At 41.3% G+C, this 24,601-nt stretch overlaps 1 protein-coding gene across 4 annotated transcripts in view; it reads right to left on the bottom strand.

The window, feature by feature from the left end:
• The window catches only part of ARFGEF3 (ARFGEF family member 3), a 93,407-nt gene extending 70,528 nt beyond the window's left edge, over positions 1 to 22,879 (bottom strand). For all 4 annotated transcript variants that reach the window (XM_039707287.1, XM_039707286.1, XM_039707288.1 and 1 more), the window contains exons 1-4: positions 22,456 to 22,879; positions 21,325 to 21,376; positions 9,294 to 9,375; positions 6,147 to 6,278 (exon numbers count right to left, since the gene is read on the bottom strand). In XM_039707287.1, the coding sequence (XP_039563221.1) occupies positions 6,147 to 6,278; positions 9,294 to 9,375; positions 21,325 to 21,376; positions 22,456 to 22,540 (351 nt within the window). In that variant the 5' untranslated portion in view covers positions 22,541 to 22,879. The remainder of the gene's footprint in view (positions 1 to 6,146; positions 6,279 to 9,293; positions 9,376 to 21,324; positions 21,377 to 22,455) is intronic.
• Between the last annotated feature and the right edge of the window lie 1,722 nt (positions 22,880 to 24,601).

The following is a 24,601-nucleotide window of genomic DNA, read 5'->3' as shown; positions in this document are numbered from 1 at the left end:
TTCAAATTGTTCTCTGTCTTGGAGGGTCAAAGACCTGCTCAAGCAGCAACAAAGTTCCTGACAAGTTTTCTCAAATAATTAACTGTAAGTTTTGCTTGGTTGGTCAAGCACAGTTCAGTTTCATGCAATATTTGCAACAGATCAGGACTACCTCACTGAACCTGTAACAACGTGGTTGTACAGACCCTAAAACAGGTCAGCTATCACTGTTTTAAAAACTGAAAACTAAGGCAAAAAAAAATTGTCATTAAACTTTCTCAGACTCCTTGTAGACTTTCAATAATGACCTTCTCAAGTGACAATTTGACCACGTAACTGGAGTCCTATCAATTTAATTAGTCACTACAGATATAAATTAATAAAACTAGGAGATGAGTCTTAGCTCTCAAAGCATCACTTTGCACCTTTAAAGCATTATGGTAGCAATCTTGGGAAGAACAGTTGCTAATACCCAACCTAAAGACAGTCTGTCCTTACACAAACTAAGTTTTACCACAGAACTCCAAGTCAGATTTCAGTTCCAAATATATCCAAAATGAAAACTGAAATCACAAAGAGAGCTGTCTGCCATTATTACTGGAGAGCTCCCAAATGCTGTATTAATGGATCAGTGAAAAGACAAAGAGAGAAGGTTGCCTTGACACAGCAGATTTAGCAAGGGTTCATTAAATCTCATTCACAGATAAAATAGACTTCTGGCTGACTCCTCACTGAAAGGCTACAGAAGAAAAATCCTAAATAATTTGCCCATCTGCAAGAAATACACCTAATCCACAAACAAATGCAAGTTGGAGTCACTGGGAATAAACTAGTCTTTCTTAAATGAAGCTGCTGTTTGCCATAGACAATAGGTAAATGATGGGAACTAGAAGAGTCTTCCCTTTAGATCGACTTTGGAAGATTATTTTTTGGTTTCAAAGCAATCCTCAAGTCTATTCAAAAACCACCACGAGTGAGGTAGCTGCAACTCAACCGTGAGAAGTCTTCTCAGATGTAGTAAGAAATAAAGCTTGGAATCTTCACTGGCAGAAACACAGTATATATTCATAACATGCCCAGCATATAACCATTAATTAGAACAGTGAAATAAAGAACAAGTATTTGGAAAAACATCAAATCGAAAAACTGAGTTCCTTTCACAAGAGGTCATTATTCTATTATTCTTTTTCTTGCTTGAAAATCTCTGTCCTGCAATTTCCCAGGAAATCTGGACACAGACTGGACTGAAATGCACTGAATTACGTGAATTACAAGGCTGTCTCTGTGACTGAGGAAAACAAAAGGATGCAGTAGAAAGGGAAATCTTACACGATCAATCACACCTTTGTCCTAAGAGCAACTTTCTTATCTCAGTACCCATTATATTACAGTGTATCTGGTTTATCTGGAGAATGTGTTTCTGTGTATCTGGTTTGTCCGAAGAATTGTTTCTGTGTGAGGACTCATCTAGTGATTTGGAACTCTTCATTAAATATTTTTTGTTGTTATCTAAGAATAATGTTATCACAGTCAGATAGAAGTACTGCATTATTAAAAAGGTGGTCAACTCATAAATGAAAGTGACCATAACATGCATGAGAAGAAAGGAAAAAGAAAAAAAAGAAGGAAATTATCCAAGTGTCTCTGCTGTTTAGGATTCCTTCCATACTTCCCACTGCCTCAATATTTGGTTTCAGCTGCTTGGTGCCACAGTTACTTTCAAAGCCTAATTGTAGTCTTTTCCGGTGGGACAGCACTTTAAGAGTCAGGGCTAGTAATGAAAAATTACCAAAAACTCAAAGAGAGAAAATAAAAATCACAGAATTGCTGAGGTTTGAAGTGACTGCAATCCAGAGGTTCAGCTATAGATTAGATTCCCCATGTCCTTTTCCACTGCTGATCTGACAATACCTGACCGTGCTTTTGTCAATACTGTATGTATTCCTCCAAGCAAAGGTCTAACTGCACGAAGTAGAAGTACTTCAGCCATTTTAAAAACATTTAAAGCCAGAATTTAAAAGCATCAAGCCAGGGAGAGGAAAAAATCAGGATCCCCTGACTCCACAACTGAACTCAAAAGTGAGTATTAATCTTCAGTCCAGAACACGTCCCCTTTCTGCTGCAGACTATCTACAGCTTGTTTGTCTAGTGCTTAACAAACAACAAAATGTCCCCACCCTTCAATGTGAGAGACACCCTTGCATTTCACTCAATTTATAACATGGCACTGCGTCACACAACAAAAATTTCCCACTTCTGTGCCAGCACCACTGCATGGTCATGTTCATCCAAGGAAAGTGCTAAATTACTGTCCCCCTTATTTTTTCTATGCATCTGCAGCTGTAGAAATAGAGCAGTGAGTCACTTTGGTATCTCACTGATAAAGCATTGCATTTGATTAGCAATCAATATTTCTCTTCCTTTCCACATGAATATTCTAAAGAAAATATAAAACTATAAATATTTAATTATTCCATTTGAAACGGAAGTTATTGATGTATAACAAAATCATCAGCAAGGTCCTGTATGATTGTGTGATTTTTCCTTTCCACTAATACAGCCAGTTGAGCATAGTAAACCACAAACTGGTAACATACATAGTAGAAGGCTTTTCATTCTTATGGCAACAAAGATGACAACAACAAAGATGAATACTAAAGTGGCCTTGTGTCAGATACACTATTGTCTCCAGTCAGACTTCCTGAATTATCTCAGTATCTTTTAATATAAATTAAAGCACCTAAATAACCTCACTTTAGTCCCTGGTGTGAAAATACTAATAAATCTCTACCATAAAATGTGTCAGAGATACAGAGAATACACAGACTGGTAGTAATTGAGATATTCTAAAGAAATATTTGGCTTAGCAGTTAAACAGCATACATGTCTGAATACAAAATTTATATACCCAGACAGCTTGCTTTGATATGTGGGAAATCAAAGCCAGTTAGTACACCTGTGTTTGTTATTTGTGCCCATTCATGTCAAAGAGAAACCACAGCCTTTCCCCCTGCCTCACTGAAAAGATCACAGCCTTTTTTGGGCATAAAAGTGCTGTTGGCATAAGAATTACCTAGTGATTAGCAATTACAGGGGTGTTCTGCAAGAAAAATAAACAAGGACTTCAGAGTATCACTTCTGTTCTGGAAATTCAAGGGAGGAATTTCCCCATATAATGACTACATGAAAAACCTTTCTAAAGAGAAAGGCACAATCCCCAACAGATATTCAGAGGAAGCAGAGAGTCAATCCAAGTTTATGCAAAGGTAAGAGGTACCTCACCTAGCACAGAGGAGAGAGATAACATAAGAGGGGAAGGCTTTAAGTTCATCCTGACAGTTGCATTTGGGCGGTTTAAATCTTCCCTGGCTGCCCAGGATGCACTCAGGAGTCACAATCCCCAGCCCTGGCCTTCAAGCCTGAATGCTATCAGAGTGTTGGTTTTGTGATTCTCCAATCTGGCAATCTGCAGAGCCTTCCATGACTCTCACCCTTAAAAATCAGGAGGATTTGGTACCTAGCCATAAATTAGTCAATGTCCTTCCATTTTTAAAACAGAGGCCCCACCTGTTTGCCTTTTTTCAGTTCCAGAAGAGATCCAGCTAGCACTCTTCTCCATTTATTTACAGCAACCATTACAGCTACTCATACCATTCCTGTTTAAGGATGGCCCTTCACAATACTGGCCATGCTCTAAAAGTGTGTGAGTCAAGGCAACTAACTGCCCTTGCACCTCTTTCCTTTCACTGCCAATTCCAACATGTAGACATCTGAATGTAAAAAGCATCTTTACAGAATGCCCTCCTCAGCTAATTAGATGTCAACAACAAACCATTAACATAAATATCCAGGACTTTCAAAAAAAAAGTACGGGAAGTGTGAATTTCTGGTATACTCTTACTGGGAACAGCAGGACATATTTTGGATAGGACTTTGAAAAAAACCCCAAACACATTTAAATTATTTAGGAGCTTACACACCAGCAACTTACAGTGAATTCTGCACTCCTGCATGTCTACTTTCACACTGATTTTGCATGACTAAAAGCTTGTGTGTAATCTTTGATAGTTGTATTCTTAATACCTGTGAGACTGGTGCAACTGTGCAGCGAGTCACAAAGAACCAGGCTGACACCACAGCTGACACAGTTTCACACAAACCTGCTCACACTCAGAGTGTCTATCTGCACTAGATAAAGATGTATTTTATCTCCTCTAGATGGAATAACACAGTCTAATGTACAATCATAAGCTGTCTGGAGGACACATTTTAGCAGCTCCAAGGACATAAACACATTGCTGAAACCAGATGCTGAAATCCCTCTCCTTCCCCTCTAAAGGCTTTAGCCATTCATCAGGCCTGGGTTAGCTAACAACATTTTCAAGTGTTGCAATGGCATCTGTAACCTTCACATTACAATCTGAAGAGATGTCTGCTTGATTTGACTATCAGGCAAGGCTCAGATCTAATAACTGTCCTGATTACAATATGTTTTGGCCCTCTGGTCTCTTGAAATATTTAAATCAAAATAGAATTTTGCTTTGCTCTCAGAATGGGAAGTTGAAGTTATAACCCGATTTTTACCATACACACATTTTACTCAGGATGTGCAGATCAAAATTTCACTCACTGAAATTAAGGCAATGTTCTCTTTTCTCTTTTGCACTTAAACTGGAACTGAACATGTTTTTCTAATTTAAAAAAAAAAGCATACATAAATACAATGTTTTGGCTTGGGTTTTTTGTGGTTTGATGGTTTGAAATTATATTTGCTTCTCACATGTCAAGACAACTTGAGACGATATTTACTCAGAACTGTAGAAAAATACAGTGTTCACATTCTTAGTGTGTGGGCTTTGCCTCGCAGATGTACATTCAGGCTTTCAAAGAAACTGTGCATGCAGATACTGAATCTATAACACTCAAGAATGTAAAAAAAGCGACTTGCAAAAAATTACTGCATTCCAAGAAGATCCTGTTGGTTCAGTAGGGCAAGTACTTAACTCTTCCCCTTTCCCTCCGTAGAGACAAAAGGGGCAGGAAGGAGGTGTAAGGGGTTAGGAATGCTGAACAGGGTGTCATCAGTTAAGCAGAAGCTTCCTCCCATAAAACAGGCACCAGTCCACACGAATACTACTCCCTTTTTTGCTGCTAGGTTCACCCCTCTGCACCTTCTGACACAGAGTGCATATTCCACCTCCAGTGGTTAAGAGTACAGATCGTACAGAGCAGTTTCTGAGTGGATAGCATACATTCATTAGACCCATGGTGTCACACAGAAACAAAATAACCAATCTATGCACTTAGAAATAAAGGATGATCAAGGAATAGATCCAAATACATCCATCAGTACTAGGTATAATGAACATGCAAAAAAGACCACCAGGTGTGTTCCAAAATGGTTTCACCAATGGTCAGCTATAGCACAATAAACCCTGCAGCACAAAGTTTACACCCAAACATCTGAAAACTGTCTACCATCACCTTGCTCTGTACAAATCATACAGGTATTGCCAATACTGATATAGAAAAGTGACTTCTAAGTCATACAACCAACATTACAACAGGGCAAGGAATTTTGGTATCACCTTCCCCCCAAAACATTACCTCCTGGCAGCTGAGCTTCCTAGCATGCACACAGGAGCGTGCTGGAGTATTCCTAGAAATGGAAGTTCTGTCAGAGTATACAAAACAATAATCTTCCTTATGCACTGGTCCAGGGACATTTTGATGCCTAAACAAATCATGCTTAATCATTAGCATTTTACAAAGAGAAAATACAGCTAACAAATTACACAGCACCTATGCACACACAATACAAAATTACAAGTGTGCACAGCCCACCTCATGACCACTAAAGCTCAATAACAAACTTCCAGAACTACAAGTCCTTTGTCTGTGCCTTCCCATGGAGGAAACTGATTGTGCTGCTTAAGTTTGCTAAAACTGGAACCACCAGTATTCCGAATCTTAATGTAAACTATCTCCTATTTAATCCAAGGAAACACAAAACAGAAATGAAAACAACTGACATCTGCCAGTAGGAAAAGGGAATCAAACACTGTCCTAAAATGAAGATTTTCAAGGCAACAGCTAATTTATTTGCTAACCCCAGCATTCAGTCGTGCAGCCTCCGCTGCAAGCACTGACGTGTGTGAAACACTAACCTTCATCACTTCAACTTGCAGGTCTTCATTGAGTGAAGGAGTCACTTTGACAGCATTCAGCATCTGATTAAGCAACTGTTTCTCATCTGAGTCTGTTTCCACGGATACAAACCTCTCATCAGACAGCAGCTTCTGCAGAGAGAAAACGGCAATGTACATGTTGAGAAAAATACTGCCTCTGCAAAGTACTGCACCTAAACCTATTAGGGCTTGGTACTAGGGTGGTTAGGCTTTCTGTCTAAAATTTTCAAATTAATTCAACAATATAAAATACAAGAAAAACAGCAAAACTGGGAGATCTGTGTCATATCAGTTGCCATTCCAGTATCGTCTTTGCCCATCCCACATCCCCAGTGCCATCAGTAACAGATATCACTTCAAATAATGTCCTTAGCAAAACCTCTCAGTATTTTAGAAGCTGGGAGAGACTGGAACCTGGACTGGAGCCCCCCAGATCATCAAAATAACAACAAGACATAAAAAACCCCACTCAGGCTAGCATCCTGGCATTGAACTAGTGCTATCATTTCTCCTGCCCAACAGGAGACAGTCACCTACTGTCCCAATTACTCCAATAGAGCACAAGTACCGTGGAGGTGGCAGTTTTGATCCCTGGTAAGATGTGTTTTTGTGTCATACAGAATTTGACCACTAATGGATACAATCAAGTCCTCAGACAAAGAGCACAGTTAACAAGTGACTAGCACAAACACACATAGAAACCAACCCAAGCTGAGGTGATACCAAAATTCAGTGTCCTGACATTGCGCTGGTTGAACTGAATTCAATACAGACTGACTGAGCCTCAGACTGAATATTTTAGACTGATCAGATTTACTTTGCCAAGTATCTCAGAAACTATCTCCTGACATCGTCAATGGCACTATTTCCTCAGAGTTCTACTAGATATGCCTCTTCCATATAGTCTATAACCATCTTTATGGGTGTCTCCTATTAGTGGCAGGCATCCTGAAAAGAGATGTATCTACACAAGTCTTTTCCCAGCTCCTATTTCCTCAGAAGATCCCACAACAGAGCAAAACTAGCTTGTCTAAGATCCCAGGAACACAACCTTGCTCTGTCCTAGTAGAGAGAGACTTTGAGCAGCCCACTCCCTCTGTATATGCTGCATCACTTTTGTACTGATGCTCATCCTCAGCTTCAACATTGCAGCACATTTCACTGGTTCATTCCTACTTATTATTTCCTACGCTTGTACTGGTTTTGGCTCAGATAGTGTTAATTTTCTTCATAGGAGCTCCAAGAGTGCTGTGTTTTGGATATGTGACTAAAACACCACTGATAACACCCACGTTTTGCTATTGCTGAGCAGAGCTTACACAGCCTCAAGGCTGCCTGTTTCTCAGACTGGTTCCCCAGCAAGTAGGCTGGGGGTGCAGAAGAGTTTGGTAGGGGACACAGCTGGGACAGCTGAGCCCAACGTGATCACTGGGATATCCCAAACCATATGACACTGTGCTCAGCAACAACAGCTGGGCAAAGAAAGAGGGGACACAGACATTCAGAGTTGAAGTATTTGTCTTCCAACATAACAGTTACCCATGATGGAGCCCTGCTTTCCTAGAGATGGCTGAACACTTGCTGCTCCATGGGAAGTGGTGAACGAATTCCACATACTCTTTTATTTGCACATGCAGCTTTGCTTTTGCTATTAAACTTTGTCTTAGCCCACAATTTTCCTCACTTTTACCTTTTTACACTTTTACCCTCCCATACCTCTGAGAGGGAAGGAGTGAGTGGGTAAAGCTGAACTGCCAGCCAGGGTTTAACTCAGAATGTTTTACAGCATTTCCCACATACCAGAATATCAAGTGTTTTAGCACTGTACAGCCTGATGAGATTTAACTCAATCTGCAAAGACAATAATGGGGTTTTCTATACAAAGAAGAATGTTTAGTTCAGGATGGGAGATATGGAGCTGTTGGAGTACAGTGCTAAGATGACGAGGGAACTAGAGCATCTCTCTTATGAGGAAAGGCTGAGAGCTGGGACTGTTCAGACTGGAGAGAGAAGGCTCAGGGAAGATCTCACCACTACATATAAATATCTGAAGAGTGCAAAAAGAACAGACAGAAACTTTTCAGTGGTGCCCACTGACAAGACAAGAAGTTCTGGGCACAAACTGAAACACAGAAAGATTCCTCTGAACACCAGGAAAAAAATATACAGTAAGAGTGATCAAGCACAGGTTATCCAGAGAGGTTGTGGTGTCTCCAGCCCTGGAGGCACCTTGTTTCCAGTCTGAACAATCCCAGCTCTCAGCCTTTCCTCACAAGAGAGATGCTCCAGTCCCTTTGTTATCTTAACAGCCCTTCCCGTTTACAACCACACTGTGCCCCAGTATGGGGAACTCTCTAACCAAATGTCTGACACCTCTTATGGTGGAAAAAGTGAATTTGAATGATCCACGTACATCCTTATATTCCCAGAACAACTTCTTTCTGGCCCTCCAAAGGAAAAAATTCTTTTTGGAAAATGGATCTTACACCCCAGCACTGTGCCAGCCTTTTCCACAACTAGCTTCCCCCTAGTAATAAGTATTTACTGACTTGTACTTATTTGTCCAATTAAAAGAACAGTAAACTCCTTTAGTTTTTATACGATCAAACCCAGGAGAGTTTTTTTGTTTCTTGTGCTGCACTGCTGTTTTCTTTTGCAATTTCACAGACTTCTAAATCAGATGCTGTTTCTACTGTTTTCAGTGTACAAAAAACCCAGAGAAGTGCCCACACATAAAGAACACAGCTCCCAGATCCTTTATTAATCTTTCCATCTTCCAAGCACTGCTGTCCTCTTTTCTAATCAAAGAAAACAGCAAGTCCCAGCCTAATTTCTCAGATGCTTATCAGTGGCAAACTTTTCTGGGAGTAGCACAGGGCCGACAAGGAAGAGTACATCTATATTTCAATGTTAAAATCCAGGACCTCCCACCTATCTGCAAAACATTTTTAGCTTCTTCAAAATCACCAGCCTTTACTTTGCATCCTAACTTCTGAACAGAAATGTAAATATTGTTGTTAGGTTCACCCAAGGACAGAGGCTTTTTCTGTCGTATTTTTCAAAAGAAAAGCCTAGATTTTCTTGACACCCACTGCCCACGAACACACTCCCACTCTAAAGTCATACCTGCATCCCTGCTAGAGCCTGTTGGGCCAGCTTCACGCTCTTTGATTCCAGAGCCAGTTGAAGAGGAAGGAGACACTTCTCCCTAAGGAAAATTTTAGAAAATGAGAGGGAAAAATGCAATTAAAATTAGTATTCAAATAACATTATAGAAGGGCTGTATCAGTTTCAGAAAGATCATGCTTGCATACAGCATCCAAAGATAATTCACAATTCTGTGAAGCACTTTTACCCTCTAAAGAAAGCTGGCATATTTCATCACACACTTCACACAGCTCCAATCCAGAAAGTACCTTTAAGTGCTTTTACAATGTGACTTTGTTATACTCCCTCTGTTAAAGTGAGGAGAACTTGCATTTGAAATCAGCATACCAACAGGTGCCAAAACAAGGTACCTGTGCATTACTGGCAGTCCAGCAGCCAGACACAAATGGGAAAGAAAGAAGGAAAAAAGATTACTACAGTGTATAGTACTATCTGAAGGATGCTAAAAACCAACGGTTATTTGGACCTGCATCTCTTCTAGGCAGAACACCACATTTGTTTTAGACTTTCTACAGATTTTTGCAACAGCATATAAACATTTTGGCATTATTATTAATACAGAATGAATTTATTCTCACATTAAAGTGGATGAACACTGGGAGGAGAAGGGAAAATGAAGAAAGTAAGCCACTGGAGTGGATCCAGTTCAGTTTCATGATAATGAAGACAGGTGGGAGCTCCTATGGCTTATGTGTAGCTACCTCGCACATCAGCATGTTGCCTGCCATCTGTCATCACATACTGCAATGAGCAGAGAACAATAAGAGCTTTGATAGATGTCCCAAAAAAGAAGAGCAAAAAATGACAAACAGGAGGATGGAAATTAGAACAGATTCAATTAGCTGAACTTCCCATCCTTGCTAAAAATGTTTAACTGAAAATCTAATTAAGGTTGCTGCAGACTGTGTTCCCACTGTATTCATGGAGAAAATGAATTGCCGTTGTGTCATTTCCTGTTCTTGTTACACACTCAGTCAATTAAGCCTTTAGCATTTCCATGCTACAGCTATGAAACACCTGCAGAGATATCTCACAATGTTTGATTAGCTTGAGCACCCTTCACACTTCAGTTCAACTTGCCATTTAAATGCATCATCTGATAGCATGAGAACATGAAGGACAGGCAGATAATCCTCAGGCAGAACAGGAGAGAAGAATGTCAATTAACACAGTCCCTTCTAACATCTTAAGAATTCAGTTCAACAAGGCAGCAAAATAGGGAATGCAGATTGGAATTACCTCAATGGATTTGAGTGCAGTGAAGTAAGGGAATGAGGTTTGCCCTTATACCTTGCAGCCCTTTTATAATTCTACTCTGTTTTGAGCAGTCCCCCTCCATGGGATTTCATTGCTTACTGGACCGTCTGCAGTTCTGTATGCTTAAGTGACAATTCATGCAGGTTTTGTAGTACTACACATGTAAGACATTTTTACATAACTATTTTACATAACTACAAATAGTTATTCCTCAGAATAAACTGATGCACAACAATATACTTCTATACATGTTTGAGAACATTCTCCATATACATAATGTACAGAAAGTAGTTTCACACTGCAACTCTTGAGAATCCATACTGTTGCATGCCAGTGTGGACATACATACACACAGTTTGAGGCACAAATACCAATTTAACCCTGATTGAAACACATCAAGTGCAACACAGAGGGAGAATGAATGGAAAGGAACACCTTTGACTCGGAAGAGAGGAAGATATCTGCCAGAACAAGAAAAAAAGCTCAGTGACAGAACCAAGTGCAGAACCAGGGCCAGTACCTCCCAGAGCACAGGCTGTCCCTCCTGAGCTACCTCACTCCATGACTGTCAACTTTGCCAACTGCAGAATGAGTGATGGGAACACACACAGCCTTTATATTCAGCACACTAGGTTACAATGACCTTTCTAGCCGCCCAAGCTTGCTGTGGCTTGTCAACCTATCAAGCTACCTCTTTCCCTGTAGGTCTGGAATAAGGGATGCTATGGCAGGTCAGCCAAAACAGACAGCCAGAAAGGTCAGAGCAAGACAAATTACTATTGTACGTAGAGAGATCATAAAAATCTTTCTATTCTCGTAATGACAAAAAAAGCCTTTATTGAGAAAAGAATAATGGCTCATTAATTCACTTTCATGATGAAAACTGTAATGAAGACAGGAAATTGCCTAAAATTAACTCCTTGTTGTTAGTGCCTGGAACACACTCTCACAGCCCACCTTAACTTAGGGAAAGGGGCATGATAAATTAAGCGTTTTTCCCTTCATGCAAATGGTGATAATCCTATTATTTTTAATCCCATTTCTGAAAATTAAAGATTAAAAATAAGACAGCTCTCTGCATTACCTTCCTACTGAAAATTACATAGGAGAAGCAAAATTCAGAATGTCAAGGCCTTATCAGCATCCAGTTTGCATTCCATAGAATAATTCACAGCCCAGTGAAAGAACAGATAAGAATTTGATTAACCACTGTTGCCATTTTCTGATACATTGTTTATTAGGCAGGATAACAGTCATAGCCAAAGTCTGACATACAGCCAGAGTAACCAAGGATTGAAAAGATTTTCTCCACCTAGGCTGCTTAAAAAGAAGTAGCACAGTGTAATATTATTAGCATCACTTACTCAAGAAGAAGAGTTGGCCCATGATGAGAAAATAATTGGTAGAGACGAATTCTCAGAAATCTGCAAGTACCCACAGCTGCTACCCTTATGTAAAACAAACAGATGCAAACACTGTCCTTGCACAAATAGGAATGATTTCATTTACATAAAACAAATTCTAGTGTTGTATATATGAACACATGTACATATAAAAATAGAAACAGAAATATTTTTTCCTGTACTAGTTTAGAGAACATTGATAAAAGACTCCACCAACAAGTTTAGGCATAATGGAAGTATTAAAAACCTGGACTAGTCCTTGCTCACATTGTAGAGAAATGATTACTGTAGAAATATGATCATCCCACTTACAAAGAGAATTACAGTCAAACTCACATTGGAGAGAGGTTTGGAATCCACAGTATATAAATACAGGGCAAGTTCTCCCACCTCACAAAGCAGGAAGTCAAAACAGATGATTACAACAGACTCCTCCAGCACTAAAATTTCTACCTCTATGCAAGTACAAGTTTGTCAATAGCACTTAGAGAAATAATAGAGCAATAGGATAAAAGACAAATTCTGAAGCCTTCCAGTTAGAACTCTCCTTTTCAAGAAAAAATAAACCAACAAATTATCTTTATGACGCTGTGCCACTACAAGATGATCATGCACCATTAGACAACTTTGGTGCTACCGTGCTGTATAAGAATGAACAAGCACTCAGTGTTGCAGTTTACAGGTCCTGGGGAAAAAAAAAATAAAATGTTGGGAGACTGTTGCCAAACTATGTAGATATACATGCTGACTTGAATCAACAGGGCCAGGATTTTACTCCAGTTACTCACAAATATAGAGACACTTGTGGACATGTTTCCTGTGTCACGAGATTTGCCTCATATATTTTCACACATCAGGTGAGCTTCCACCTTTACTAATAACTAAAGAAATTTTACTTTCTGGCTGAAGGGCTTTTCATTTTTTCTGTCTCACCACTTGCATCTTATTTTTTAAAAAATCTCATTCTTTTCCTTCCTACAGAGCACAAAACTCTTCGGTTTTATCTAGTTACAATGGAAAGGATTTTTCTCCTCTGACTTAAGGTTAATGCTCCTTTTCTTTCCATATCCACTTTTCTCACCTCAGCTGCTGACATCAGCTCTCTCTCAGAGTTCCATCCAACACAATATTTAATTTTTCCTTCCTCTTTTTTTCATGTATTCCCTCTTCCCTTCAATCCTTTTGTTTTTCAAACCCAGACACAAAGTCTTCACCCAACAGTTAAATAAGCCTGCCCTTGCAGGGAAATATGAGCAGCTTATCAGAGGATGTTTAATGATACAGGGGGAGAAAACGCAGAATAACGCCTAAATACAATTTCACACAGTTTCCTAGCTAGAACTAATAATTCTTTTTTCAACCTGGAATCATGAATGAGATTGCAATTTAAAACTGCTTGGTGTTAAAGAAGTGACATAATGGTATTTATAATCTTTTTTATTTGCATCCTTTCTAAGATAAATGAAGTTACCACTATAGAAGCAGCACAACTCTACTCATGGGAAAGGCAAACATGAGCAATTTAATCTTCCAGCCAACCCAGTGCAACCAAGACAACAGAATTCATACGATCATAATTAAGTAGCCCAGCACAGTCACTCAGCTGGAGAGCACTTCTGAGGTCATTTGCCTCCTTGCTATACTAGCTAATAACATCTTGATTTTAACAGAAACACAAAGTTCCTAGATAGGAACTTGTCAAGATGAGAACAAAACAGAACAAAAAAAAACCTATAAGCACAAGACGTACTTTTACTTGAGAGGAGAGGAAGAGAGACAGCAAAAGATTCTACACAATATTAAAGTAAGGTGGACAAGGCCAAAATAATAATCAGATATTTCCAGTCTCCAAAGCTTTAGTGTAATCTCTGACATATTATCATTGCTCTCCACCCCCACAGATATTAGCCCTTTGTGCACAAGGTGTCAATAGTCACTTGCAAATTCTACTCTTAAGAAGCTTGATGACACATGTAAAACTCACCAGGTCTTAATCATAAAGCAATCCATGGCCTTTATGTGATTTTGTTGATTATGATTTGAATTGGAGTATGAAGATGAGGTCAGAAGCTGGACTTGCTCAGCCTACAGTTTTGAAAGCTTATCAAACTATTCCATGAAACCTCTCTTCCCTATATTTGGTAACTCTGGAAGGGAAGCTAAAGATTTGTCTGGTGAAAGCATTTTGTTTGAAATTTTAAGTACAAAATAACAAATAAAGTGTTTTATGAGAATTAAGCTTCCATCAGGAGAAGTTTTGCAATGCTGGAAGAAGGCAGGCTGAGGGAATGGAAAAAGAGACACAGAGGTACCATCACATGGACATCCTGCAAATTACCTTATTTTCTCCTCTGCAGCTGTGAGTTACAGAAACCAGATGAAGAAACGTGTATGAAGTGTATTTCTGGTCATTACTAGTTACATTTTGAAGGTCAGTGCTGTAATCTGCAATGCTATTCAACTTTCACAGCAGTTCAGTGCTAAATCTTGACAGACCTAAGGGATGGTTGCTAAAAATATCCCCATGTTTGCAATGCATTACGTAATTTTATACTCACTGCACTTCAGCACATTCAGTTTCTTAAGCAAACAAACACTGAAGAAAATGAAAGGTAGTGAATTTCCTGCAGCTTTGTTACTTTTCATGGAATGTAAATAAAGGAAATGTGAGAAAAGACTTTCATTATTCCCACTCACTCCTTCATTTTCAAAACAAAGAAAAGTCATGACTTGCACAGCATCACACAAAGATCAGAGCAGAGCATTTAGCAGGAAAACAGTTCTCTCAGCTTCACTGCCACCCCTCTTCCGGCCCCCAACCATACTTCACTCTCTAAGGCAATTATCAAAAGCCTCATGATGATCTCATTTTCTACTCTTCTGCAAGCACTGAAAGTGATCAAATGTTTAAAACAAACACACATATTGCTATCCCATTATCATCCTTAGAACCTTAGGTCAATATTTCACTTGCATTTGTTGTTAGAAGTCAGAGAGTTAAAACTATGGCTGCTGTCATCCTCAGCCCCACCCAGCTGCTCCCCACTCCCATTCTACCAGCTCCCATGAAGAAAATTAACTTCAGCCTGGCCAAAACTGTGGGCTTTGTCACAAAAGTAGAGTGAATTTTTAGAAGAGTCTATAAAAGGAACAAAGACCCAAGGCAGTGGTGATTGTTATGGTTCACTAATACAAAGAACATCAGGAAAGGCAGAAAGTTCCCTTCAGGAAAAAAACCCCACTAAAATCAAGGGAAAAAAACCTCACTCAAACTCACAAGTAAGAGTAACAGAAACCATGTGTCTTTTTTTCATAACAATGCTAAATTTTGCTCGATACATTCAAGAGTCATAACCCCAGCTAACAGGTTTTCAAGGACTCCTGAGGCTGACCCTACATATCCTTTTCCCTTTCCTCTCCAACACTACTACTTTTGGGGTTGCAAAACAGATGCAAAATTTTGCTGAGACAGAAATACCTGCCCACTGGACAAGAAATAGGGCCACTTACATATCCCAGATTAAACATGCAGATTGATTCAAATACTGTATCAGTGGCACATTGCCTTTCTAAACACTAATTTCCTTCCCTTGTCTACTCCTCAACATTACAACTGAAAATGCAAAATTTTAAATCAAGACCAGTGCATATACACCATCCAAAACACCAAATGGACTACATAAGTGCTCCCAAAAGTCTGGATCCAGGCTGTAAACTGCCAGCATGGGAGATGCAGGTCAGTAATCCACACTGTCTCTAGAATCTCTTCTTGGCCAGCTGCCTGCCAGGGAATTCATAATTCACTTGCTGAATGGCAGATAGTGAGCATGTAATGGTTGAGCAGCATGAGTCACACCCAGCAGTCACATCCAGGAAGAAAGCACAGGAGCAACTAATGCCAGGTGGTCGTGGCAGCAAGAGCAGGAAACAAATTGTTTTAAAAAAAGAGAGAGAGTAAAATAGAGAGAGATATGCTAAAATCAACCCCAGAAAAAAATCCCTCAGAAACAACCATTCCTTCCTCCCCTGTTCAAGGGATTTGCTATGTATGTATCAGCTTTCCTAGCCACTCTCTCCCAGTAGAAAGAAACTAACAGAAAACATGAACAAAATTAAGAGACAGGAGAAGACATAAACAATGAAATCACAAACATTTCTTCACAATAGAGAAGGTGAAATGCATCCCAAGACTCAATATTCTGTAAGTGGATGAATTACCTGCAAAGTTAAGTGGATTGAAAGTCTCTATAGCATTGTTTGTTTGGTGATGATCACACCACAATTACTGCTTTTATTATTTGTTGAGCACATGTAAGGTAAAATGAGTGAGCATGTTGTTTTATTTAAGAGATTATAAACTGCATACTTCTCAGGAAGTATGTCAGATACTAATCTAGAAATACAAAAAAAAAAAAGAGCAGAACTACCACTTTCATCCCCAAATGTCCTCCTCCCCACATGCCCATGACTATAGAAAAAGTTCACAAACTCCCCTCAAAAGCTAGCACCAACATGATTAGCGCTGGGACACAAGCAGGAAGAGACAGAATCGGACATGAACTGGTTATTACACATGACCCTGCTCCTCACTGACTTCTGACTTCCCAGCTACAATCTCCAGAAATACTGATCACTTTTAAAAGGCCAATGAAAAATATAGGAGGGATTTTAGCAGGTTGACCCTGACTGGATGACAGACTCCCACCAAAGCCACTCTGTCACTCTCCTCCCCGACTGGACAGGGGAGAGAAGATATAATGAAGGGTTCATGGTTTGAGATATGGACAGAGAGAGATCACTCTCCAGATACTGCCACAGGCAAAACTGATTCAAATTAGAGATACTAATTGAATTTCTTATTACCAAAACCAGAGCAGTGTAATGAGAAGTAAAATAAGACCTAAACACCTTCCCCCTACTCCTCCCTCCTCCCACCCAGAGACACAGGGAGGCAGGGAATGTGGGTTATGGTCAGTTCATCACACATCTTTCCTGCTCAGGGAAGGGAGTCACATCCTGCTTCCATGTGGGTCCTCCACAAGCATGCAAGTCCTACCAGGAAACCTGCTCCTCTGCTCATGAGTCCACAAACACCTGCCAGGAACCTGCTCCAGCACAGGCCTCTCACAGGCTCACAGCCTCATCTCAGGCATCCACCTGCTCCACTATGAGCGTCCTCCACAGGCTGCAGGTGGATCTCTGTGCCCCCATGGACCTCCATGAGTTGCAGGGCCATAGGTACTTCTCCACAGACTGCACTATGGGTTTCAGGGGAATCTGAGCTCAGGCACCTGGAACACCTCCTCCTTGTCCTTCTTCACTGACCTTGGTGTCTTCAGAGTAGTTCCTCTCACATATTCTCACCCCACTCTTCTCTGGAAGCAATTACATTTGCAAAACCTTTTTTCCTCCTCTTAAATTTCTTATCACAGAGGGGCTGCCACCATTTCTGACTGGCCCAGATTTGGCCAGGGGCACTTCTGCCTGGAAGCCACTTGGCATTGGCTCTGCTGGATACGGGGGAAGCTTCTGGCAGCTTCTCACAGAAGCCACTGCTGTAGCCCCTCCTGCTACCAAAACCTGGCCATGCAAACTCAATTTGCATTTCTTCCAAAAAGAAATGCCCCTTCAGAAGTCCCAACCAATCTCTTCTTTCCAGCAAAGAAAGTCTGTGCTGACAGCAAGTCACCAAGTTTCACATAGCCTATAAGGCATGACTTAAGACATAACGCATTCCAAGAAACTCTGGCAATCCCAAGTTTTTTCAAAGCAGTATGTGACTGGCAAGTGCTGTCTAGCCTCTTATTTCATCCTCTGATATGCAGATAATACTCATGAGTATTAAACTGCTCCAATCAAACATTTTTTTTCAAAGCTCATTTTCTTGTGTCTGTTCAGTTACCTTTTATAGCTCATATTTCAGCCTCTAAAATCACAACAAGCCAAGAAGAGAGCCTTGTTCAGTGTATAGTGCTGGCCTTAGGGGAGAATTTGCCATCCTGAAAATGCTGAAGTGAATATAGCCCAGCTGAGTAGCAAACAACTGTTTGCTGGCAGACAACATTAAGGTCTCTTAAGCTATTTTCCATGTGATCAATTCACCAATTAAAACACAAGCACATCAATTTCTCTTATCTAATTCATTATTTATAAGTCAGCCACCAGCCTCCTTAAGTACTTAGTATATATCCAATTTTCACAACTCATGTTCAGAGGCAAATACCATCATACTAGACAGATCACAAGAGGCCAGTTATCAATGGGTTGTGTGACTCTCCCTTCTCAAGAATTCACGGAACATCTACAGCAAAGCCTTGAACTTACCTAAGGCCATTTCCATCTTGATCCACTTTAATCTTTGTTACTATCTCACACCCTTGCCCAATACTCTGATCATAAGTTAAAAGTACTGAAAAATCACACACACATTCCTATCTCAAGGCAGAGCTGACAAGACTGTGGGAACTCTGTTTGTTGGAGATTTCTTTTCTGTAGGAAGAGAGACATTTAAATAATGACCCTCACTAGAATCAATATGCAAGGTCATTAATGGGGATCTGGATTCATAAGTCCAATCAACATCAAAGGAAGTTGAACAGCAAAATAGTCTCATCTAGCTCCCTGAAGATATACCAAACAGATCCCTATCAAACTAATTAAAGAATTACACTCCAGTCTGGATGGTCAGTCACTGGGACTCCCTTGGGGCAAAAGGTGCTCCCAAACATAGCAGGCATGTGCTATCTAATCTGCTAGCAGGTCACTGCTGGAAACAGCTCCCATGCCAATGCTACAGCTGATGTCCCCAATTAATTGCACAGACATCATGGAACTGTAATGTGGTCTGCCTCATGCTCAGAAACACAAGTCCACGATGAAACTATGGATAGGTCAGGAACAAGACAGAATGCAGTCTACCCCAATACTACAGTGGAGGTAAGTATGAAGCTGATATAATACATGTCAAAAACCTCTTGAACTCAAATGCTCATAGTCTGAGGAAAAGCAGAAACACTTTGTCTTCCCCATTATCACACTAGGACCACAATTTTACAAAAGACAACTAAGAACCTCTACTCATCTAGAACTGGGGTGTCAGAAGCAGAAAATGGCTTTTCATTTTATAAGTAATAAAGAAGTGAGTATAGAGTTTACATATTCTCATTTTTGTGAGCAGCCTTCATTCTTCAGTTCTAGAAAGAACAGAACCTAAGTGTGAAGTGTAGATTAAGATTCCAACTAGATGAGCAGCCAGAGCTGATCTGTGTTACAGCAGCTGATACAACCTGCATGTGATGCAAGATGAAAGCACAAAAGAGGCACAGCCAGGACATCTCCATCCTGGATCTTGGCTGTGTTTCTGGTCTCAGCCATTGCTCTACTTTCCAGGCTGTTCTCTTCCAGCATTAGGAACCAAGCCATCACGGTGCTGCTTTTTAACAAATACCAAGTGAAGAACTTTTATCTAATTTGCACATGATGCAGGCAAACTCCAGCCCAAGATATGGCCCAGTGTGCTGATCTGGAGCCTGGCAGTAACTTGTTATCAGAGAGTGAAGGGTATGTTTAGCAACATCTCCCACACTATCTAAGTCTGTGTGGCTGAGCCTTACCAAGGACCCCACAACAAAAGCTTGTGTTCAAATCCTCTTGTGTATCTTTCATTTTCCAAAACATCCAGTAATAATGTGCATTGCTACTGACAAGTCTAATATTAAGAGCTTATTTAATCATAGCTACACCTGCAAAGGTATTAACTTTATTTTTTAAAAGTGGGATTTACAGTGGAAAAATACCCCAACTAAACAAATACATCATTAAGAACACTGGAGAAAGAAGAGAAAAAGGCCTCTCTGTAAAGAGGTAGTAGGCAAGGGGAAAAGGAAGAAATGTGGTAACAGCCAGCTAACTAATTCATAGGGAATGACAATACCACTTAAAGGCACAGACCACACACCATATTAGAGGTTGATACATGGGAAGGTGAAGAGCCAAGTTTTCTCCAGCCACAGTGGCAAGTAAACATAATTCTTGTGGACCTATTGAGAATTAGTCATCCAGCTGTTTCCATTCTGTGCTGCAAATGCATTGTGTCTGGCACTGATCATGTCAGAGCTGTGCTACATCCATCCCCCGTTTGATTTGAGGCCTCGTGAACTGCAGCTGACAGGAATTTAGAGTGGCAAAAGAACTGCTCCTATTCTTTCCCTATTTGGCGACTGCTCTGGAATAACTAGCTCTTCAATCTCTAACTTTCTTTGCAAAGCATCTATGAAAGAAGCAGCAGGGAATCTTGAGGTGATAAAAACACTCCCAGGAGAGTAATATTGTAACAAAAAAAATGTCCACTCTGTCAGCAGCTCACAGTGGATACCTGAGAGGATCACAGGACAGGCCAAACATACAGCAGCATTCCTACATCCTCCCTTATAAACTCGATCACCTCTCATTAAGGTACTTCTGAATAAGAATGGTACCTGTGCATCTGATGGATTTCAATCAATTTCTTCCATGGATTTATTGAGGTGGTTTTTTGCATGCATGCAATCTTTCAGCATCCATTACATTCTCTAATAAGACAAGCCTAAGCATTTCACATTTTAACTATTAAGCTGCATGAAAGAACGTGCTTTTGTTTTAAACAGTGCACTTGCTAGTTTCTTTTGATGACTCCTAATCATTCTGTCAAAAAGGACAGTGGATAATTTTGCCTATTTACCTACTCCATAACAAGGACAATTTCCAAAATGAGATTTTAAATAGCTAGACAAATCAGGGCCATGGCACTTCTTCCATTTTATATGTGTACAAATGAAGGTGGGAAGAAGGCTCACTCAAGATAATCTAGCAGGCTAAAGGAAGATGTAGGCATAGAAACTGTATTATTTTAGTTCCTAGTCAGTGTCCTAGCTATATGATGATATAACTTTTTAGTTGCTGGAATATTTATTTTCAGTAACAAAACATGATTTAAATTTAAAAGAACACAAGCACACTGAGAAGAACTAAGAAACATCGTTGCTTATTACTGAAAGATGGAATTTAGCAGGGAAATTCTTTAGCCCATAAGAGAGCCCTCCTTTCTAACCAATGTCACCACTATACACACTCATGCCCATTTTAACACATTTCCTTACATTTCATTCAGGGCCATAGGCAAGGGCTCAACAGAAAATTATCTACTACTACCAGCCTAGATATGTTTATCTAGAAACTACAGAAATCACATAGATGCAGCCCGCTCCTCTACCTCACTTTTAATTCAAAATTTTTCCTTCAATTTTACAAATACTCACAAGCTCTACAGAACTCAACTTCAATGTTCTTACCTCAGCTGATATGGTGGTATCTTGAGAGCAGCATCGGGAGACTCCAAGGTTTCTGTATAATTGAAGGAAACAGGGCTTTTAAAAGAAACTTCTGAGTTCAACCACAGTTAATACATCCGGCTACAGCCTCCGAGCCAATGATCTGAAATTTTACACCTACTCCACCTGACAGAACAACAACCACTGCTGCTCTGAGTTGCCAAAGCTTTGCATAAATCTGCCAGGACGTTGCATGCCCAATGAGAAGGCACTGAGTACCATCTTTTCCCTTTCACTTATCAGCACTTCAGCAGCACATCCACTAAAACTGGAACAGTGTAGAGGATATTTGCATGGCTGCTGCTCAAGAACCACATGCAATTAATGAAGCAACTCACGCAACATCAAGATGAAAGGCCAATAATAAGACAGCAACAGGTCTGATCTACCACAGAATGTTGTAGCTATGCATGGATAAAAATCAAAAATGTAAAGCAATTGAAAGCATCACAGCTATGCAGATTTAAATTAAAGGTCCTGATGATCAGTGTTCCAGGTTGTAAATGTCAAAAAACACTTCAAGACACAAACAATCTCGGAAAATGGGTGGATGGTAAAATGTATCTAAGCTTGTACACCCTTGAAAGATTAACTCGTTATACTGATCATTACACTACAAGGATAAAAGCGCTCATGTAACCCATTAGAACAAAACTTCTAGCTTTTAAAATAGATTCCCGAACATAAGCCACCGTAAAAGCTGTGCTGCATGGTTTTTACTATGATTTAAAGGAGGGAGGGGGCCTTCAAAGAAAAAGACAGCACCTCCAAAACATACACTGTTTTGGAAACTGACAGCTCTGGATGCCCGCATATCTGCCTCGCAAGAGCCACGAAGCAGACGCAGGCGGTGGGGAAGGCGAGGGCGGGGATGCTCTCCGGGACCGGCAGCAGGTGCCTCGGCGCCTTCCAGCAGCGCCGAGCTCCCGGGCATTCCGAACAGCCCCGGTGCTCCGCTCTCTTCCCAGCCGCTGGAGGCTCCGCTAAGGAGGCTCTCCCTAGCGCGGAACAAGTTTGTTGAGGTCTCCCTGCCCCCTGCGCTACAAAACCGCTCCATCGGCGGCTCCTGCCCCGCTCCGCCCGCCGCCTTACCGATGGCCCAGGTGCAGCTCTCCTTGATGGCCCTGTGCTTGCTCCCCGACGCCTCCTTCTGCAGCTTTCGCAGGATTTCTTCCATCTTGCCTCCCCCGGGATATTCGCCTAGCCGCGGGGGAGGAGGAGAGGCGGCGAGGAAGAGGAGGAGGAGGGCGGAGGAGGGCGGCGCGGGCGGCCGAGCGGTGCGGGGCTGTCCCCGCCGCGGCAGTGCCTAGGCGGGAGCGGAGCGCGGCACCCCGCTGCCGCCCCGCTGCCGCTGATGAATCACGCCGAGCTCCATGGCGGGGACACGTCAGTTGTTGCCGATGCGGAGTCCCTCCTCCTCCTCCTCCTCCTCTCCCACCCCGGGCAGGCCCCGCTGGCGCAGCGGGGCTGGGGCGGGCCCGGCCCTGGCGGCGGGAGCGCAGGGACTCCCTGCGGGCGCTGGGCTTGGAGCACAGCGGAGCGGAGCCGGAGCCGGGCCCTGCGGCGGTGCCGCCGCTGAGCGCAGCCCCGGCCTGCGGGCCGGTTCCTGCGGCCGGCGCTCCGCTGCCGCAGCCCCGCTGTGCCGCAGGGAGCCAGGCCGGCGCACCGGCGTGGGGCCGGCGCTGGCTGTGCCCTGCCACCGGTGGGGTCACATAAGTGGCTGTGGGATCTGTGCCTGTCTCCAAAGCTGCAGAGGGTCACGACTTAAGCCACCTGTCTGTGCCTTCGCAGGAAAGCACACCTTAATGTCTCAAACAAGCCAGCCTCCAGGAGAAAGAGCAGCCACTCCACTAGCTCAGACCTTCCTCCTCACACCCGGAATGCTTCCTACCCACCAAACCTCCTGCCTTCTTCTGTTTGCTGTTTCCCTGCCTTATCTCTAGTTTGTATGCTGGTTGCCCTTTTTGTGACTGCATCGCTTAATCAAGTGTTACAACGTCCTCGTCTTCTTGCAGAATCTCTCCTGAAAGAGACAAGAAAACAAGCAGACAATGAAAAGAAAAAGACAGCAGATAAGAAAGGCATTCCAGGTAGCAGCTGGCAGTATTAGCGGTTATGTCTCCTTCTGCAAATTGGAAGAGTACCAATAGTGAATTACCAGGCAGGATATTGGCACCTGGTGAATCAGCCATAGCATTTCCCATAGGATACTGGGCTTTCAAAGGCTGTCCCTTGTCCAAATACGTACAAGGACTCATCCTGTGTTCAGACATATAATGAATGCATAATCCATAGTTGCCTTTTAAAGCCAGAATGTAAAAGTCCTGTCAGAAAAGAAAAGGATTTAGAATAATGCCAGAAAGGTCTAGAGGTGCATAGATTATTGCTGGAGGTGGAAAGCTGTAGCCTATTGCTGCAATACTAAGAATTAAAAAAAAAACAACCAACCAACCAAACAAAAAGCCCAACAACAACCAAGCAAGAAACAAATAAAAAAACCCCACCCTAACAAAAAAACCCCAGCCTTTAACAGAAATACCATTTAGCTTCCACTTTCAGGCCATAAAACAGCCTTTAAGAAATTGAAAGTAGTCTCCCAAAGTTTCTTATCTCTGACCATACTGTGCCACCTTCCTTGGGAATGAAAAATCTAGCAATAGCAGCTGGGATTGTCAGGGCGCTACAATGCTGTAAGTCAAGGCTCAAGTTGAAGTGATGATAAATTGTTTCCCACCCACGTGCTTCCTCTTTATTCTGCATTGTGCTTAGTGGAAACAAGCATGAGGGTCAGTTTCTGGCTTTTCAAGGCTTTGTTTTTGTTTTTCTTGGGGGAAAAACAACAAAAAAAACCCCTATGATGGTGATTTAAATATTTTAATCTAGAAATTACGTACCAGAGGTCATTTGGGCCTCTGGAACACTCAAAGATAAATATGTATCTGTAAGTAGTAAATAATTAATTGCATGTTTTCAAGGAACAACTGATGAAACTGAATTAATTTTTAATTTCAGATTATTTCTAGCTATATGCATCATGAACTTACTGGTTAATTTCTCCGTAGTCTCTACAGGAAGGCCTTTGCAGCTGGCATCTTCATCAGAGCTATGGTGTTTTTCATAGATGCTCGATGTCACTGAACCAAGATTTGTATTCATTTGTGTTTCACTTGCTGTCCAATGTGTTCAAGCAAAATGGACTCTGTGTTGCCAAACACTTTCTCTCAATAGTAATGTCATC

The sequence above is a fragment of the Passer montanus genome, unplaced genomic scaffold, assembly GCF_014805655.1.
Source record: "Passer montanus isolate IOZ18808 unplaced genomic scaffold, ASM1480565v1 scaffold2, whole genome shotgun sequence".
NCBI classification, from domain to species: domain Eukaryota; kingdom Metazoa; phylum Chordata; class Aves; order Passeriformes; family Passeridae; genus Passer; species Passer montanus.
The sequence above is the reverse complement of the archived record's forward strand: the minus strand, read 5'-3'. Positions and strand labels throughout refer to the sequence as shown.